The 19,463-nt window shown below is 39.7% G+C and overlaps 1 protein-coding gene across 1 annotated transcript in view; it reads right to left on the bottom strand.

Annotated features, from left to right (window-relative positions):
• The window catches only part of RPRD1A (regulation of nuclear pre-mRNA domain containing 1A), a 61,527-nt gene extending 42,420 nt beyond the window's left edge, over window positions 1-19,107 (bottom strand). The window contains exon 1 of the mRNA XM_068993772.1: window positions 18,920-19,107. Within this exon, the coding sequence (XP_068849873.1) occupies window positions 18,920-19,070 (151 nt within the window). The 5' untranslated portion in view covers window positions 19,071-19,107. The remainder of the gene's footprint in view (window positions 1-18,919) is intronic.
• Between the last annotated feature and the right edge of the window lie 356 nt (window positions 19,108-19,463).

The following is a 19,463-nucleotide window of genomic DNA, read 5'->3' as shown; positions in this document are numbered from 1 at the left end:
CCCATTATCTTGAAAACAAAAATCTACTAAAGATTTATTAACTGTCCGACAGCCTCACTTATTCCCACGATAAAATGATTCACAGACCAGAAAACATGTTCATATGGATGGCTAGGTGGTTGTAAGAAACACAAGCTGGAATCAAGATTGCCGGGAGAAATACCAATAACCTCAGATATGCAGATGACACCACCCTTATGGCAGAAAGTGAAGAGGAACTAAAAAGCCTCTTGATGAAAGTGAAAGAGGAGACTGAAAAAGTTGGCTTAAAGCTCAACATTCAGAAAACAAAGATCATGGCATCTGGTCCCATCACTTCATGGCAAAAAATGGGGAAACAGTGGAAACAGTATCAGACTTTATTTTGGGGGGCTCCAAAATTACTGCAGATGGTGACTGCAGCCATGAAATTAAAAGACGCTTACTCCTTGGAAGAAAAGTTACGACCAACCTAGAGAGCATATTCAGAAGCAGAGACATTACTTTGCTGACTTAAGGTCCATCTAGTCAAGGCTATGGTTTTTCCAGTGGTCATGTATGGATGTGAGAGTTGGACTGTGAAGAAAGCTGAGCGCCAAAGAACTGATGCTTTTGAACTATGGTGTTGGAGAAGACTCTTGAGAGTCCCTTGGACTGCAAGGAGATCCAACCAGTCCATTCTGAAGGAGATCAGCCCTGGGATTTCTTTGGAAGGAATGATGCTACAGCTGAAACTCCAGGACTTTGGCGACCTCATGCAAAGAGTTGACTCACTGGAAAAGACTCTGATGGTGGGAGGGATTGGGGGCAGGAGGAGAAGGGGACAACAGAGCGTGAGATGGCTGGATGGCATCACTGACTTGATGGACGTGAGTCTGAGTGAACTCCAGGAGATGGTGATGGACAGGGAGGCCTGGCGTGCTGCAATTCATGGGTCGCAAAGAGTCGGACACGACTGCGCGACTGAACTGAACTGATAATCATCTAAAAATTTGCAAGTTCATAAAAAATACTTTAAAAAAGTGGGTTGCTAAGTAACTGATTCAGTTGACAAAGTGGGGAAAATGAGCCATTTAGCCTCCTTTTTCTGTGTGAACTGTATTCCAGAGTCAATGGTTGATGAAGGGAAGTTCTTATACACAAATGCTCAAATTTCAGCATGCTCAGAATCACTTAGAGGGCCTGTTAATACGCAGATAACTGGTTCCTACTGACAAAGTTTCTGGGACAGGACCCAAGAATTTGCATTTTCAACAAATACTCATGTGATACTGATTCTGCAGAGGCCCATGTTTTTGAGAACCACTGTTAGAAAATAACTCTGGATAATAAACACAGAAAGAATGAAATAATTAAAAATTCATAATTTTGCAACTCCTGATAAAAGAGTCTAACCCACCACATCACAAACTGCTAAAACCACTTGGTGAAAGGAGATGGTGCACGTGTGTGTGCGCCCAGTCACGTCTGAGCTTTGCGGTCCCAAGGACTATAGCCTGCCAGGCTCCTCTGTCCATGGGAAGAATACTGGAGTGGGCAGCCATTTCTTCCTCCAGGGGATCTTTCTGACCCAGGGATTGAGTCCACATCTCCTGAGTCTCCTGCACTGGCAGGTGGATTCTTTACCACTGCCCCATCCGGGAAGCCTTTGAAAGGTGACAGGGGACTTTTTAACAGAGTCACAATGACAACAACTAAATCCCCTGATCAATCTCACTTTTAAACAGAAAACAAACTTGACATTAGAGATCTCTTAATGTGATGCCTCAAGAAGTGCTTAAAATAGGCAAGAAAAGTATTCTTTGAGAATGACACCATAGGGATTGAATCAGTCAAATGCCTAAGGAGGGAAATTATATAGTCCATCTGATAATCTCAACAAATAAACTGCATGAAAAAATGTGTGTGTGGGAGACACAAATTTAAGAGACCTATTAACCAAATGTCATAAATGGACCTTGTTGGATTCTGTTCTGAACATTAACTACAAAGAGACATTTTTCAGGGAATCTAGGATACTGAACATGAACTAGGTTCAAAAAAAATTTTTTTAAGTCAACAAAGTTAACTTTGTTAGGTGTGACAGAGCTCTTACAATTACACTAAAAATTTAACATAAAGCTTACTTTATCAATTATAAATATATGTAAATGCTCTGAAGTCTAGGTTTTGCTTTAAAAAAAAACAGAAAACAATATCAGGGTAGGGAAGATTTAGGGAGATGAAATCAGAAAGATGTAACATTAATAATGTTGAAGCTGGATGATGGGTTCACTGAAGTTCAAAATCTTTTTGTCTCCTACTTCTGTATACAATTTTGTCTATCATAAACAGCTAAAAATCTAAGTTGGAGTGTAAAAAGTGAAATCTCCTTTCATCTCCACCCCCTTATCATGAATGAGCTCATTATTATAGTGTATAGTTTCCACACCATTAACTGTGCCTTTGCAAATACCATAAACTCATTCACATGTCCACAGATAACCCATACAGAGGATTTTTTTCTTTAATAAGATCACACTATACATAATGTTTTGCAGTTTTTTCACACTTCAAATATCCAAAGCATTTTTGTATTCATAAACAGATCTGTCACCAAACTTTTTAGGAGCCTCATTCCTTTTAATAACTACTTAGTTGATGCTTTTGAACTATGGTGTTGGAGAAGACTCTTGAGAGTCCCTTGGACTACAAGAAGATCCAACCAGTCCATCCTAAAGGAGACCAGTCGTGGGTGTTCTTTGGAAGGACTGATGCTGAGACTGAAACTCCAATATTTTAGCCACCTGATGGGAAGAACTGACTCATTTGAAAAGACCTGATGCTAGGAAAGATTGAAGGCGGGAGGAGAAAGAGACGACAGATGATAAGATGGTTGGATGGCATGACTGACACAATGGCCATAAGTTTGAGTAGACTCTGGGAGTTGGCGATAGACAGGGAAGCGTGGCGTGCTGCAGTCCATGAGGTCGCAAAGAGTTGGACACGACTGAGTGACTCAACTGTAGTCACATGAGACGTATATATGTTGTTTCAAATCTTTAATATCTTTTATCTTTGTAAACCTGAGCAAGTATGTCTACAGGATAGATTCTAACAGGCAGAGGTAATAGGTTAAAAGGTATGTTGTTTAAATTTTGACAGACATTGTCAGGCTGCCCACCAAAGAGGGCAACTGTTTGAATTTCTACCACATGAAAATGTTCATTTCTCTACATCATCAAGATACTACTACTAATATTTGAGATCTCTGCCAATCTCTCCAGGGTAAAATGATTGTGTTTTTATTTGTAATTCCCTATATACTAATAAAACTGACTTATTTATTTTCCTTCTTTTATAAATTGCCTATTCACATCATATTCCCCATTTTTCTACTGAGCTTTTTCTTATCAAAACTCACAAGAGCATTTTATATGTTATAAATATTAGCTTTTTCCTATTTTAGATAGTACAAATATTTTCTCTGAACCTGTTGCTTAAAACCGAAACTTGGTATTTTCTGCATTTGGGGATTTTATAATTTTATGTGGCCAAATCTATTTATTTCCTATATGACTCATGGCCTATACTTTATTCATGATCCCAAACTAGAAATTATAAATATATATTTTTTCTTATATGACTCTAAGTTGAATCTTTTCAGTGCTGTATCTGTAATTCAACTGAATTAATTTCATATATGGTATTAGTTAGGAATCTAAGAATTACTTGTCAATATCCTCTTTGGCCTTCCCAGGTGACGTTAGTGGTAAAGAACCTGCCTGCCAATACAGGAGACTTAAGAGATGCAGGTTCAATTCCTGGGTCAGGAAGATACCCTGGAAGAGGGCATGGCAACCTACTCCATATTCTTGCACCGAGAATCCCCATGAACAGATGCCAGGCTATAGTCATAGGGTCGTAAAGAGCTGGATGCAAATGAAGCAACTCAGTACACAGCATGAAGCAGCTGAGTACACAGCACATCCTATCTCTTATCCCATGAATTTCAAGCATCTAATTCGCCAAATGCCCACATAAAATAGGTCTCACAAATCTCCACTCTGTGTCTTCCATATATATTATTATTCCTGTACCAATAACATACTCAGCTCATTTCATGTCTTTACAGTCTCCATGGATACCAAGAAGGGCATACTATTTCTATTACTGTTTTCTGGTCAAAACTGTCAAAATTCTGAAGACAAAAACTGCCATAGCTCTTCCTGCACATTCATATTTTCCAAAGATTTACAGAATTAAGAGTTAAATTTCTCCCAGACTGCTCTGAACTTACAGATTAATGTGAGGGTAACTGACCCCTTTGCAATCAAATTTACTTAGCAGTTTTACCTACTATTGCATTTTAAAACACATACAATAAAGGCATGCTTTAAAGCAATAAAAAGCACAAGTGCCTGGCATACAGCTACATTAAAATAAACTTCTTAATACTTAACACAACACATAAACCTGAAAATATCCTATAATATCAAAGACAAGAAAACACTGGTAGAAAACACTAGTCTCAGAGTAACAAATGATGTGTCCTAATTCCATTATAGAGACCAATTTGTAGGAGACTTCAGCTTCTGAGAAGATAGACCAGACATGTTTTTCTAGTGCTCCTCAAAGTAAAACTACAAATCCTGGACATCATAAATAAATCAAACACAGGAGAAAAAAAAAGAGAGGGTAGACTGGCTAGGGGCCTTGGGAGTTCAACACAAGGTGGGTTCCCAGAGTTTTCATTTTGCCTCAGATATCTCAGATTCAAAGTTGACAAGGACAGCAACTCAGAAGTCCTAACAGGTGCAAATATAAAAACCCCCAACAAAAGCTTTCTCGCTGTAGTCAAAAGAGTAGGAAAAGGGCAGCCTAAGAAGACAGAAAACTTCTAGAAACTAATCTACCTGCTCCAACCAAACACACTACAGAAAGGAAAAGGAAACAGAATCAGTGGCCCCACTCACACCCACACCAGCAAAGCCTGTAATGTGGACTGTTAACACCTCTCCAGAGTGGTGTCAGAGAAGGCAAAGCAGAGAGCCTGGGCTTCCACCCCACCCAGCAGCAGGGAGGCACCCCTTACTGGTGTGGTGTCACAGAAGGACTAGGGGAAAGCCAGGACCTCCACCATGGTCCAGCACTACTGGGCCCACACATTCACTCCTACACGTCTGTGGGAGCAGGGTGAGTCTCACGGGAAGCTAAAACCCCCACTCACACCCAAACAGTAATGGAAAAGACCTCCCTCTCCGGATGGGGTAGTGTCAGAGATACCCGGATAAAATAGAATTAGATAACGTCTAAAGTCTCATCAGTCAGTTCAGTTCAGTTACTCAGTCGTGTCCAACTCTGCGACCGCATGAACTGCAGCATGCCAGGCCTCCCTGTCCATCACCAACTCCCGGAGTTCCCTCACACTCAAGTCCATCGAGTTGGTGATGCCATCCAACCATCTCATCCTCTGTCGTCCCCTGCCCCCAATCCCTCCCAGCATCAGAGTCTTTTCCAATGAGTCAACTCTTCGCATGAGGTGGCCAAAGTACTGGAGTTTCAGCTTTAGAATCAGTCCTTCCAATGAACGGGGCTTCCCTGGTGGCTCAGAGGTTAAAGCGTCTGCCTGCAATGTGGAAGACCTGGGTTTGATCCCTGGGTTGGGAAGATTCCCTGGAGAAGGAAATGGGAACGCACTCCGGTATTCTTGCCTGGAGAATCCCATGGACGGAGGATCCTGGTGGGCTGCAGTCCACGTGGTCACTAAGAGTCGGACATGACTGAGTGACTTCACTCACTTTCACTTTCCAATGAACACCCAGGACTGATCTCTTTTAGGATGGACTGGTTGGATCTCCTTGTAGTTCAAGGGACTCTTTCAAAGAGTCTTCTCCAACATCACAGTTCAAAAGCATCAATTCTTCGGCGCTCAGCTTTCTTCCCAGTCCAACTCTCACATCCATACATGACCACTGGAAAAACCACAGCCTTGACTAAATGGCTCTTTTATGGATCAAGCAAAAAATCCACCATACCAAACATCAAGATCTCAAACTGAACTAAAAAGAAGACAATCAACAGATGCCAATACAAAGATGACAAAGACTTGAGAATTGATAAAAAATTTTAAGACAGCCATCATATAAATGCTTCAACTAGCATATGCAAATATGCTGAAAGTTCAAAATTTCTGGAATAAAGCTGAAGCAGTATGGAGAAAAACTTGCAGCACTCAATGTACAAACTAGAAAAGGTGAACAAGTCTAACGTCAATAATCTAAGCTCTCACCTCAAAAACCTACAATAAGAACAAAATAAAAATAAATTCATAAAACAAGGAAATAAGGAGAAATAAAAAAAAGTAGAAGCAGAAAAAAATGAAAGTGACACACAAAAATAAAGCTGCTTTCCCCACCCTGGTTTTTTGAGATCCAACTGACACAAAGTACTGTATCATTTAAGGAGTACAGCACAGTGGCTTACATATACCGTGAACTGACTACCACAATTAAGTTAAAATCTGTCATCTCATATAGATGCAATAAAAGAAAAAAAATTTTTTTAACTTTTCTCCTCCTTCTGATGAGACCTCTTGGGCTTTACTTTCTTAACACTGTCATATATACCATACTAAACTGTTAGTCACGCAGTCGTGTCCAACTCTCTGCCACCCCATGGACTGTAGCCTGCCAGCTCCTCTGTCCATGGAATTCTCCAGGCCAGAATAGCCATTCCCTTCTCCAGGAGATCTTCCAACCCAGGTATCAAACCTGGGTCTCCCATTTTGCAGGCAGATGGTTTACCACCTGAACCACCATACAGCAATGTTAATTACAGTCATCATTTTATACATTCAGTTCAGTTCAGTCGCTCTTCCAAAGCTCAAACTTCACCCCAGACCACTCAGTTCAGTTCAGTTCAGTTCAGCTGCGCAGTCGTGTCCGACTCTTTGCGACCCATGAATTGCAGCATGCCAGGCCTCCCCGTCCATCACCAACTCCTGGAGTTCACTCAGACTCACGTCCATCAAGTCAGTGATGCCATCCAGCCATCTCATCCTCTGTCATCCTCTTCTCCTCCTGCCCCCAATCCCTCCCAGCATCAGAGTCTTTTCCAATGAGTCAACTCTTTGCATGAGGTGGCCAAAGTACTGGAGTTTCAGCTTTAGCATCATTCCTTCCAAAGAAATCCCAGGGCTCATCTCCTTCAGAGAGATCAGTCCAAGGGACTCTCAAGAGTCTTCTCCAACACCACAGTTCAAAAGCATCAATTCTTTGGCGCTCAGCTTTCTTCACAGACCAACTCTCACATCCATACATGACCACTGGAAAAACCATAGCCTTGACTAGATGGACCTTAGTCGGCAAAGTAATGTCTCTGCTTTTCAACATGCTATCTAGGTTGGTCATAACTTTTCTGACACTGTCATAAAGTCTGACACTGTTTCCACTGTTTCCCCATCTATTTCCCATGAAGTGATGGGACCAGATGCCATGATTTTCGTTTTCTGAATGTTGAGCTTTAAGCCAACTTTTTCAGTCTCCTCTTTCACTTTCATCATGAGGCTTTTTAGTTCCTCTTCACTTTCTGCCATAAGGGTGGTGTCATCTGCATATCTGAGGTGGTTGATATTTCTCCCAGCAATCTTGATTCCAGCTTGAGCTTCATCCAGCCCGGCATTTTGCATGATGTACGCTGCATATAAGTTAAATGAGCAGGGTGACAATATACAGCCTTTCACAGTGAAATATGTTTTTCAATATATTAGCAATAAATACGTGAACAGTAAAATCAAAAATATAATATCCTTTAAAATTGCTCCAAATAATCGATATATTTAAATGTAAACATAACAAAACACAAGACTTGTGTACTGAAAGCTATTTGACAGTTATAAAAAAAATCAAAAATTATAAATAAATGGAGAAATATACTCTATTCCTGGATTAGAAGTGACATAATTAAGGTGTCAATTCTCCCTAAACTGGATTAATGCAACTCTTATCAAAAACTCTAAGCAAAATAATCTTTATTGATATAGACCAGATTATTCTGAAATCTGTTGAGAAAGGCAAAAGAACCAGAAGAGCTAAAACAATTCTGCAAGGAATCAACCTACCCGATTTCAAGACTTGTCATACAGCTAACAGAGTAATAAAGATCACCTGTGGCACTGGTGAAAGGAGACACACGTGGATCAATGGACTAGGCCAGAGAACCCAGAAACAGAATCACACAAATACGCTCAAGTCCATTTTGACAAAGGAGCAAAGCAATTCAATAAAGGAAAGATACTCTGCTTTTTCAACAAATGATACTAGATCATTTAAGCCTTGATCTAAATTTTACACCTTATATAAAAATTAACTCTAATGGAATATGGACTTACATGCAAAACTATGAATATTTTACAACAAACTGTTTGGAAAAACAGGTCTAATCAGAGTTATTAAAACTTGACACTAAAAACAATTTATAAAGAACAATTTGATCAACTAGGATTAAACAGTGGTGTGTTGGGATTGAGGTGGATGTAGCTAAAAGGCAACACGAGGGGTTGCTTGTGGTGATGGGTATGTTCCATATTTTGACTATATCAATGTCAATCCCATAGCTGTGATGTTTTGCAGGATCTATAATATCAGATTTTTTTTTAAAAAACTAGTTTTCTGTGCTGTTACCATTGGCAAAAGCTGGCAGTAGGTAAGCAGGATCTCTCTGTATTATTTCTTAAAACTGACTGTGAATCTATAATTATAGAAAAATAAACACTATTTTTAAAAATGTCATGTTTGGGGGCTAAAAAATCACTACACCAGCACTTCCAGAAGAGGGTAGTTAGAAGAAAATCTAGTGTTCACTCTACATATTTATTTATAGACATTAATATCAATTTCAGTTACTTAACTCCAAAAGAATCTAAAAGCTAGAGTTTTAAAAATGAAAACAATTACTACACTGAATTAGGCAAGATGAGCTAAAATAAAATTGATGTGAAGAACTCATGGTCTCTCTTAATCTGAAAACAGCTCTCACACTTTCTGGTCTCAATCCCATCATGTTCTTATACCCATCAATATGTACCTTATTAAAAATTAAAAGAGGAATTCTTAACATAATCTTTAGAATTACATGTTAATACAAATAGCATTTGTTTTAAAAATACATTTCTCCCCAAAAATCTTCAGTGAGTCATACTGTTTTACATTTTTGCAAATCTCCACCTCAACAGAATATAGATGGATTCTCCTATCTGTCTCCCTATAGAATATACTACAATACATTGTTTTACTGAAAGCAATGAAAAAAAGCAGACCACACCCAGATAAACTTGGTAAGAGCACACTGTCTCAACAGTTACAGACAGTTTTGGATATTCTTTGAAACTACACCAAAATACAAAAAGCCATAGTTTTTTAAAAGATTCTAAATTGCAATATGGAATCTAAAAACCTATCAGCAAACTTCTCAAACTCTTACATTAAAATACTTTAATCTACCATGCTCTTTGAATGGATCTTTGACTTACATTATCATTTTGTAAATCACAAATTAGTTTCTTGATAAACACTGGTTTACTGAGTTACAAAGCATTCCAAAAGCTCAACATTTTATTAGGTAATTATTTTTAAAAATTACTTTTGCAAAAGTATCACTACTGATTTCATTGGCAAAGTGTTTAAAAGCACTGAGAAGGTGTTGGGCTCAAGACGGCATGTTAAGTTTTCCAAAATTCTAGTTTTTGCTTGAAAACTGTATAATGGGCAACAAATACTGTCAGTTATCTTTCTTGAGTAAACAGATTCATTACAGTCATTTTGAGAAAACATCTGGCAAATATTCATGTCTCAATAATCGCAGTTTCTCTCATCAGTCAGTTTTTTCAAATAAAATGATATTCCATGAAAAAAGCAGCTGGTTTAGCTCAGAATGCAATGACACAGGTGTATTTCCTCCAGAATGTGCAGTATACAGAACTTCATGTATACTTCTCATTTTGTTACACAGATTATTTAAAAGACATGTAATCACATCTAATGCGATTCTCTAGTCAAACACTGAGAGCTTTTCCCCTACAATCCAGAAAAAGAGAAGAATGCTCACTTTCACCACTTTTATTCAACATACTACTGGAACTTCTAGTGAGAGCAATCAGGCAAGAAAAAGAAATAAGATCCAAATTAGAAGCAAAGAAGTAAAATTATCTGTGATCATCGATGTTACTTGTTGTAAATAAAACCCTAATGAGTCCACAAAAAACTGTTAGAGCTAATAAATGAATTCAGCAAACGTGCAGAATATAAAACATTAAAAAGTGAATTGCATTTCTATAAACTAACAATGAACAATAGAAAAAATAAACTAAGAATTCTATTTATCATTTTATCAAAAAGAATAAAATATTTAGGAATAAATTTAACCAAACAGGTATAAGACTTGTATACTGAAAACCATAACAAGAAATAAAAGATACAAATAAATTGGAATATATCTCATTTTCATGGACTGGAAGATTTAATACTACTAAGATAACCATATTCAAAGCAACCTACAAATTAAATGGAATCCCTGTCAAAATGCCAAACCCATCCTAAAATTCAGATAGATTTCCAACTGATCCTAAATAGCCAAAACAATCTTTAAAAAGAAAATTAAAGTTAAAAGACTATTTCCTGATTTCAGTACTTAAGAGAAAACAACAGTCATCAGAATAGTATAGTATAGGCATAAGAACAGATGTATAGACCAACAGAATAGAATAAAGAGCCCAGAAACAAACACCTGCATATATAGTCTTCACTGGTTATTATGGAAAGGAAAATTAAACCACAGATACTACTCCATAATCATTAGAATGTCTTTTTTCAAAACAAACCAAAAAAAAAAAACCAAAACAAAACAGAAAACACTGTGTACTGAAGAAGATGTGCAGAAATTGGAGTCCTGGTGCACTGCAAGTGGCAACATAAGACGGCGCAGTCAGTGCGGAAACCAGTGCAGCTGCTCCTCACAAAACCAGACACGGAATTACCACAGGATTTTCCAGCTTCACTTCCTGGTACACACTCAAAAGAACTGAAGAAGGGACTCAAACACAGATACTTGTACAATCATGTTCATACCAGTGTTGCTCACAATAGCCAAAGAGTGGAAGCAACTCTACTGTCATCAACAGATGATTAACTAAAATCTGGTATATAGATGCAAGACTATTATTTAGCTCTTAAAAAGGGAAAAACGTCTGACACATGCTACAGCATGGATGAACCTTGAAAATTATGTTAAGTTAAATAAACCACTCCCAAAAGAATAAATTCCATGATTTCACTTAAACAAGCCAACCCAGAATGGCCAAATTCATACTCATAGAAGTATGGGTGGTTGCCAGGGGTGGGAGAGAATAGGGAATTACTGTTTAATGGGAATGGAGTTTCAGCTTGGGAAAATGAAAAAAGTTCTGGAGGAGGATGGTGATGACAGTTGCAAATCAGTGCGAATCGACTTAACTGTACACTCAAAAAATGGTTAAAATGGTAAATTAACATTATGTATATTTTACTAAAATAAAGAGGGAAAAAAAGGTTAAAGTGTTAAATTTTATGTTTCATATGTTTTACCATAATGAAAAAAGCCCACGCACACACACAGACACACACACACAAGGGTTAAGATTTAACAAAATCAGTAAGCTGAGCTACTGTGATCAGCACAGTCAGGAAAGTGACATTTTTTAGCTGTGAACATGCAGTTTGAAAAATACAATGATTACTGGTACAGTCTGGTGCCTCTGCCTTGATTAATTATTAGGCGCTACGAGTTTTCACCCACCTTTCCTTTTACGCCATCAAAGAACATACCAACACAGCAAAAAGGGCTCTGAGAGAGAGAATATCTTAGTAGTATTTGAAAATAATTTTTACCTTGTCTCATATGCTTCCTAAAAGGGTCTTGGTGATCCACCAAAGGGGATCTAGCAACCACACTTTCAGAACCACTTCTCTAAGAATGGATAAATATGGGAAGAGCAGAACAATATAACAGACTGAAAAAGCTAGAAGTTTTTCCAAGTCTTCCTCAAACAGGTCAGTGTTTGTAATTGGAGTTCATTATTGGCCTTAACATGTCAGAAGTTCCTAAAAATCTTATGATGGGCACACAATGTATACAAAATGTACTTTGTGAAGACAATATAAAGACATACAAAAAGGTGTTAAATCATCTTTTTAAATTTTTTTAATCTTTTTTATTAATTTTTATTTTATTTTGGCCACACTGTGCAGCTTGTGGGATCTTAGTTCCCCAATCAGGGATCAAACTTGGACCTTCAACAATTAAAGTGCAGTCTTAACCACTAGGCTGCTGGGGAATTCCCTGTATCTTTTCTGAGTTGAGAGGAAATTCATATAAGTTTAAATTAACAATGTTAAAGTATATATATAACCCAGGGACATTTATCATACAGTTGTGCGGCCATCACCTATATCTAATTCCAAAACACTTTTGTCACTCTCAAAGACAACCTCATACCCATTCAAGTCATTCATTTCCCATTCCTCTTCTCTCCGAGTCTCTGGCAATGACTTTCTCTCTTTGTGGATTCATCTATTCTGGATATTTCATATAAATTTCACTTCACGTGTTTTTGAGGTTCACCCACATTGCACATGAATCAGCATTTCATTCCTTTTCATGGCAGAATAATATTTCTTTGCATGGACATACCACATGAATCTACTCATGCACTGATGGGACAGTCAGGCTGTTTTCACCTTTTGGGTATTTTGAATTGTACTGCTATGAGTATTCTTGTAAAGTATTCGTCTGAAAACCTGCTTTCAATTCTTGTGAATACATACCTAGACGTAAAATTACTTCAAGAGTGCTAGTAAGAGGTGGACGGGACTTCCCTGGTGGTCCACTGGTTAAGAATTCACCTTTCAATGCAGGGGCATGGGTTTGACTCCTGGTGGGGGACCTAAAATCCCACATGGCGTGAGGCAACTAAGGCCATGCACCATAACAACCAGGCCTGTGGGCTCTAGAGCCCTTCCATCATAACTAGAGAGAAGCCCAGCCCTGCAACAGAAGATTCTGTATGCCACTACTAAGACTCGATGAAGACAAATAAATAAATATTAACAACAAAAAAAGCTGAGGAGTTAGGCAGTAGGGTGGGATAGGACACACACAAAAATACTGCTAGAACAGTAATAAAAAAAGTTGCAGGTGGGGCATGTATGAAGAAAGGCATCAAGACAACCTTTAAGTTCTGAGTTTAGGCAACTAGTAGACAGTAATTCCTTTCACTGAAATACGAAATATAGGAAGAGTAACAGGGAAGTGGGACAAGAGTGGGGAAAGATGATAAACTGTTGTTTTGTACATGCTTGATGTGCTCAAGAAATACCATTCAATGGCATTTAGACTGCTAAAAAAGAAAAAAAAATTACTGAATCATCAGCACAGTGATGGCAGAAAACATATTTTAAGGCATCAATTATAAATATATAAAGTGAAATTATTCTTAATCATTAAAAGCTTTCTACATGCTATAGCATATTAACTGTATTTTTAAAAATTCTAAAACAATTGCTGCTGTTGTTCAGTCACCAAGTTAAGTCCAATTCTTTGTGATCCCATGGACTGCAGCACGCCAGGCTCCTTTGTCCTCCATCACGTCCCAGAGTTTGCTCAGATTCATATCCACTAAGACAGTGATGCTATCTAACCATCTCATCCTCTACTCCATGCTTCTCTTTTTGCCTTCAGTCTTTCCCAGCATCAGGGTCTTTTCCAATGAGTTGGGGCTTCAAAACAGGTGGCCAAAGTATGGGAGCTTCAGCTTCAGTCCTTTCAATGAATATTCAGTGTTGATTTCCTTTAGGATTGACTGGTTTGATCTCCTTGATGTCCGTGTAATTCTCAAGAATTTTCTCCAGCACCACAATTTGAAAGCATCAATTTTTTGGCATTAGGCCTTCTTTATGGTTCAACTCTCACATCTGTACATAAGACTACTGGAAAAACCATAGCTTTGACTATACTAACCTTTATTGGCAAAGTATTATCTCTGCTTTTGAATACACTGTCTAGGTTTCTTATAGCTTTTCTTCCAAGGAGTAAGCGTCTTTTACTTTTGTGGCTGCAGTCACCATCTGCACTGATTTTGGAACTCAAGAAAATAAAATCTGCCACTGTTTCCACTTTTTTCCCATCTATTTGCCATGAAGTGATGGGACTGGATGCCATGATCTTAGTTTTCTGAATGTTGAGCTTTAAGCCAGGCTTTTCACTCTCCTCTTTCACTTTCACCAAGAAGCTCTTTAGTTTCTCTTCACTTCTGCCATTAAGGGTGGTGGTATGTGCATATCTGAGGTTACTGATATTTCTCCCCACAATCCTGATTCCAGCTTGTGCTTCATCCACCCTGGCATTTCACATGATGTACTCTGCATATAAATTAAATGAGCAGGGTGACAATAAACAGCCTTGATGTACTCCTTTTTCAATTTTGAACCAGTCCCTTGTTTCATGTCTGGTTCTAATTGTTGCCTCTTGACCTGCATACAGGTTTCTCGGGAGGCAAGTAAGGTGATCAGGCATTTCCATCTCTTTAGGAATTTTCCACAGTTTGTTGTGATCCACACAGTCAAAAGCTTTACTGTAATCAATGAAGCAGAAATAGATGTTTTCCTGGAATTCTCTTGCTTTATCTATGATCCAAAGGATGTTGGCAATTAGATCTCTGGTTCCTCTGCCTTTTCTAAATTCAGCTTGTACATCTGAAGTTCTTAGTTTACATACTGTTGAAGCCTAGCTGGAAGGACTTTGAGCTTTACCTTGCCAGCATGTGAAATGAGCACAATTGTATGGTAGCTTGAACATTCTTTGGTATAGCCCTTCTTAGAATCAGAATGAAAACCTGACACTTTCTAGTCCTGTGATCACGGCTGGGCTTTCCAAATTTGCTGGCATACTGAGTGCAGCACTTTCACAGCATTATTTTTTAGGATTTGAAATAGCTCAGCTAGAATTCCAACACCTCCACTGGCTTTGTTCTTAGTAACAACAGACTGGTTCCAAATAGGAAAAGGAGTACATCAAGGCTGTATACTGTCACCCTGCTTATTTAACTTATATGCAGAGTACCCAGAGAAATGCTGGGCCAGGAGAAACATCAATTACCTCAGATATGCAGATGACACCACCCTTATGGCAGAAAGTGAAGAGGAACTAAAAAGCCTCAAGATGAAAGTGAAGAGCAGAGTGAAAAGGTTGGCTTAAAGCTCAACATTCAGAAAACAAAGATCATGGCATCTGGTCCCATCACTTCATGGCAAATAGATGGGGAAACAGTGGAAACAGTGTCAGACTTTATTTTGGGGAGCTCCAAAATCACTGCAGATGGTGAGCAGCCATGAAATTAAAAGATGCTTTCTCCTTGGAAAAAAAGTTATGACCAACCTAGAGAGCATATTCAAAAGCAGAGACATTACTTTGCCAACAAAGGTCCGTCTAGTCAAGGCTATGGTTTTTCCAGTAGTCGTGTATGGATGTGAGAGTTGGACTGTGAAGAAAGCTGAGCGCCAATGAATTGATGCTTTTGAACTGTGGTGTTGGAGAAGACTCTTGAGAGTCCCCTGGACTGCAAGGAGATCCAACCAGTCCATTCTGAAGGAGATGAGCCCTGGGATTTCTTTGGAAGGAATGATGCTAAAGCTGAAACTCCAGGACTTTGGCCATCTCATGCAAAGAGTTGACTCACTGGAAAAGACTCTGATCCTGGGAGGGATTGGGGGCAGGAGGAGAAGGGGACGACCGAGGATGAGATGGCTGGATGGCATCACCAACTCGATGGATGTAAGTTTGAGTGAACTCCGGGAGTTGGTGATGGACAGGGAGGCCTGGCATGCTGTGATTCATGGGGTCGTGAAGAGTTGGACAGGACTGGGCGACTAAACTGAACTGAACTGAATGCTTATAGGGTAGGTTAATTGTATCTCAATAGAGCTCTAATTATTTTGGTAATTATATCTCAACAGAGCTGTTACAAAACAAGAAAATGCTCACTTCTGTTTTTGGTTACACTGTGTTGTATGTATCAAGGATATAGCTACTTTGTTCTTCTTAGGGGCCCTGGGGTACATCTCTCCAAAAAGAAATTATCTTTCTTTCAGGGAGACAAAAATAAGCAGACAAGCAGGGGAAATCGTCATAACTGCATTTGACATAGCATTTCACCTACTCGTTCTTACATTTTGATCAGTACTTTTCCCTACCAATGTCATTTAACCACTTCAAGAAACTAAAAAATGCGAAGCTTAATACAAAATGTTCAACGAATTTTCCTTAATTTCTTGACATTCCAAATTTGATCAATCCTTTGTAAAATACTTATTCTGCAGAGATAATGTGAGGATTCAAGATATCACAATAAGATGTCTAAAACAATGCCTGGTTCTCAGTAAATTACTGTCATCATCATTATACTAAAGAAAACAAAGGATCCTAAAGTTGATAAGCAAAACTGCAGAGAACGGGGAGGACATAAAGGTTATGTGTGCCCTACAAAGGCACAATCATGTCACGGAGAGGAAACACTTGGCAGAAAATCCCACATCACACTGAAAAATGCAGCAGCGTGATCACCTCCACAATTACCATCATTTCTATCTTCACCATCAACACCCAACACTTCTCTCCCCTAAAGCATCTATTTATATGCCTTTAATTTTTTCTATTTATGGAATATTTAAACCTATGAAAACATTCCCAAACTCAGCTAACAGAGAATCTTATCATTTTCCCCCGTGTTTCAAAACATGTTTCAAATATATGTACTATGTGCTACACAGATCTGTTTTCATTTCCTCTCTCCCACTATCTTGGCCTATGGGGTCAAGCATGTTTTCAGACTTTCACTACATGGCATAATGGTCTGCACCTTGCTTTCTTAGCTCAACATTTTGCCTGTTTGTTGTTTTTTAATTCAGTCATGTTGTTTCATGTAGATCTAGTTAATTCATGAAAACTGTATTATATTAATATTGTATGAATGTAAAAACACATTTGTCCATACTCTAATGAGATGTCTACACTGTTTATCTATTTTTATTAACAGGCTACAATAATTTCTTGAGTTTCCAGGATATAGTCATAGAACTAGTAGGTCAAAGGACATATGCCTTCAACTTCATTAGAGGTTACTAAGTTCATCTCCTTTTTCACAACTAGCAGCAGTATAAGAGAGTTCTTGTTTCCTGTCCTCCTCACCAATCCTTGGCACTGTCATACATTTTGCAGGGCCATGCTCCCTCTGTTTCCAGGATCTTAAGTTCCCTGACTAGGGATCAAACTCAGTACTCTCCCCACTTCCCCCAGTGAAAGCTTTGGGGCCTAACCACTGGATCATCAGGGAATTCTCTGTCATACTTTTAAACTTTGCAAACCAAACGGTCTAATGCAGTACTTCATTGATTTATGTCCTCTTGATTAGTAAGATGAGTATCATTTACTGGTCTTTCACGTTTCTGCTTATGTGAAATGCCTTTAACAGTAATGGCCACTTTTCTACTGATCTGTGGTAGTTCTTAAGAATAGTCTGGGTAACAATCCTTTGGCTCTTTCTCCCTCCCCTCCAACATAAACAATATAAAACTGTTGCTGATTTTCATATCTAATAAGGTAGATAAGCAAAGATAATTCCTGCCTTCTCAAAGTTCATAGCTATTTTCCAGACATTTATGTCTGTGTTTCTCAAACCTTTTTGGCCACTCACAAGTGAATTTCTCCATGAGGGCCAATAAACACACACTTAACATATGAAGTGAAAAACAGGACTCTACATCAGTTTTTTCTAAGTAATTAACAACAAGCAAATACACAAGAAAATCACAGCTTGTCTCCTTTCTATATAAATAATTTGGATAGGGTATTAATACAACATATGGCTTTCGTATGGATCAGTACACAAGCATCTATTTGATTAATAACTGTTAGCTAAAATGCTTAATTCATAATATCAGGTACATCCGGATGCCTAAAACAATAATTAAAGAGTCTACTCTCTTTATCCAATAAATTAAGGTATAAATCCAGACTAAGCAGATCAAATATTTTAATTTTCAGTTGCACCATCATACAGTTGGTTCTCCTGGAAAAATTTGCTCTGCAGTAATGAAATGATTCTTCTAGATATTTTAGTGACAGCAGATTTCAGCTGGAAAAAAGTTAACTTCACTTACCGAAGCACTATCGAATGCTTTGTAAAATAAAGACACTACCCTAAAGACGTGTAATAATAGAACAAGAAAGTACCTTAGATCACTTAACTAATACATTTTCAGGTGAGCCACGTGCAATCCAGAAATTAAGAAATCTCCCTAATCCAGGTCCTCCTAGAATCTACAGTCCTCTAAAATCCACAAATTCAGGATTCTTTCCATTACATCATGCATCTTATTTTAGACTCCCCCAATCTAAAAACTGATTCCTGTCTTGATTTTACAAGATAGTTTTGTGTTATAGAAACAAAATCATCTCCCAACCCCATAACAATCTTTTACTTTCCATACTTCCCAATTTTGCCCTTCCCCCTATCCTCCATCAGACTGTACACAATGAAAAAAAAAAAAAACCTGACTGCTAAATTTCTGAGTGTAATTAGTAGTGGAGTCCTGAGCCCCTGGCTACTGTTTCCACGTTAAACAGTAGCACTAATCCTTTATATCTTATCCAACACCACCTACTAAACATCGCTTCGCAGGAAGCGCGGTGCACGCCGCTCCTCCTCGCCGGCAGCCCACCGACGCCAGGGAGCCCGGGGCGCCGGGTAGGGGCGGTGCGGGGCACCCGGGGGCTGGGGTCGCTGGGGGAGTGGGGATCCCAAGGAGCGCGGGGAGGGGGGTCCCGGAGGCGCCAGGGAAAAGGCCGGGGGGGGAGGAGCGGCCGAACTCACCTTTCCGCAGCTCCCGCTCCCACACGGTGACGATGGGTCGCGAGTGCTTGCGATGGTGGATGAGCCACAGGGACAAGGTCTGCACGCTCTGCTGCGAGTTGCTCAACTCCGACAGCTTCTTCTCCAGCGCCGCCTCGGAGAAAGCGGACATCCCTCCGGCACCGCGTTTGCGCCGTCCCACGCGGTGGGGCTGAGCGGAGGAGACTTTCGCCGCCCCCGCCGCGGCCTCGCCCCCTCACCCCACCCTTCCCCACGCCCTCACCACCACTGCCGCCACATCCAACACCGGCCGCAAACCAGCAAGATGGCGTCCAGCCGGCAGTGACGTCACGGCTGGCCGATGCCCCGCCCCCCGACCAGGCGCGGCCGAGAGGCGGGAACTCCTAGCGGAAGGGGCGGGACCGAGGCTAGTGCTGAAGAGGCGGGGCGGGTCTGGGCGGGAGGCGGGGCGGGTCTGGGCGGGAGGCGGGGCGGGTCTGGGCGGGAGGCGGGGCGGGTCTGGGCGGGAGGCGGGGCGGGTCTGGGCGGGAGGCGGGGCGGGTCT

Source organism: Capricornis sumatraensis, chromosome 21 (genome assembly GCF_032405125.1).
Source record: "Capricornis sumatraensis isolate serow.1 chromosome 21, serow.2, whole genome shotgun sequence".
Taxonomy (NCBI): domain Eukaryota; kingdom Metazoa; phylum Chordata; class Mammalia; order Artiodactyla; family Bovidae; genus Capricornis; species Capricornis sumatraensis.
Note: the sequence above shows the minus strand (reverse complement) of the source record. Positions and strands in the feature narration are given on the sequence as shown.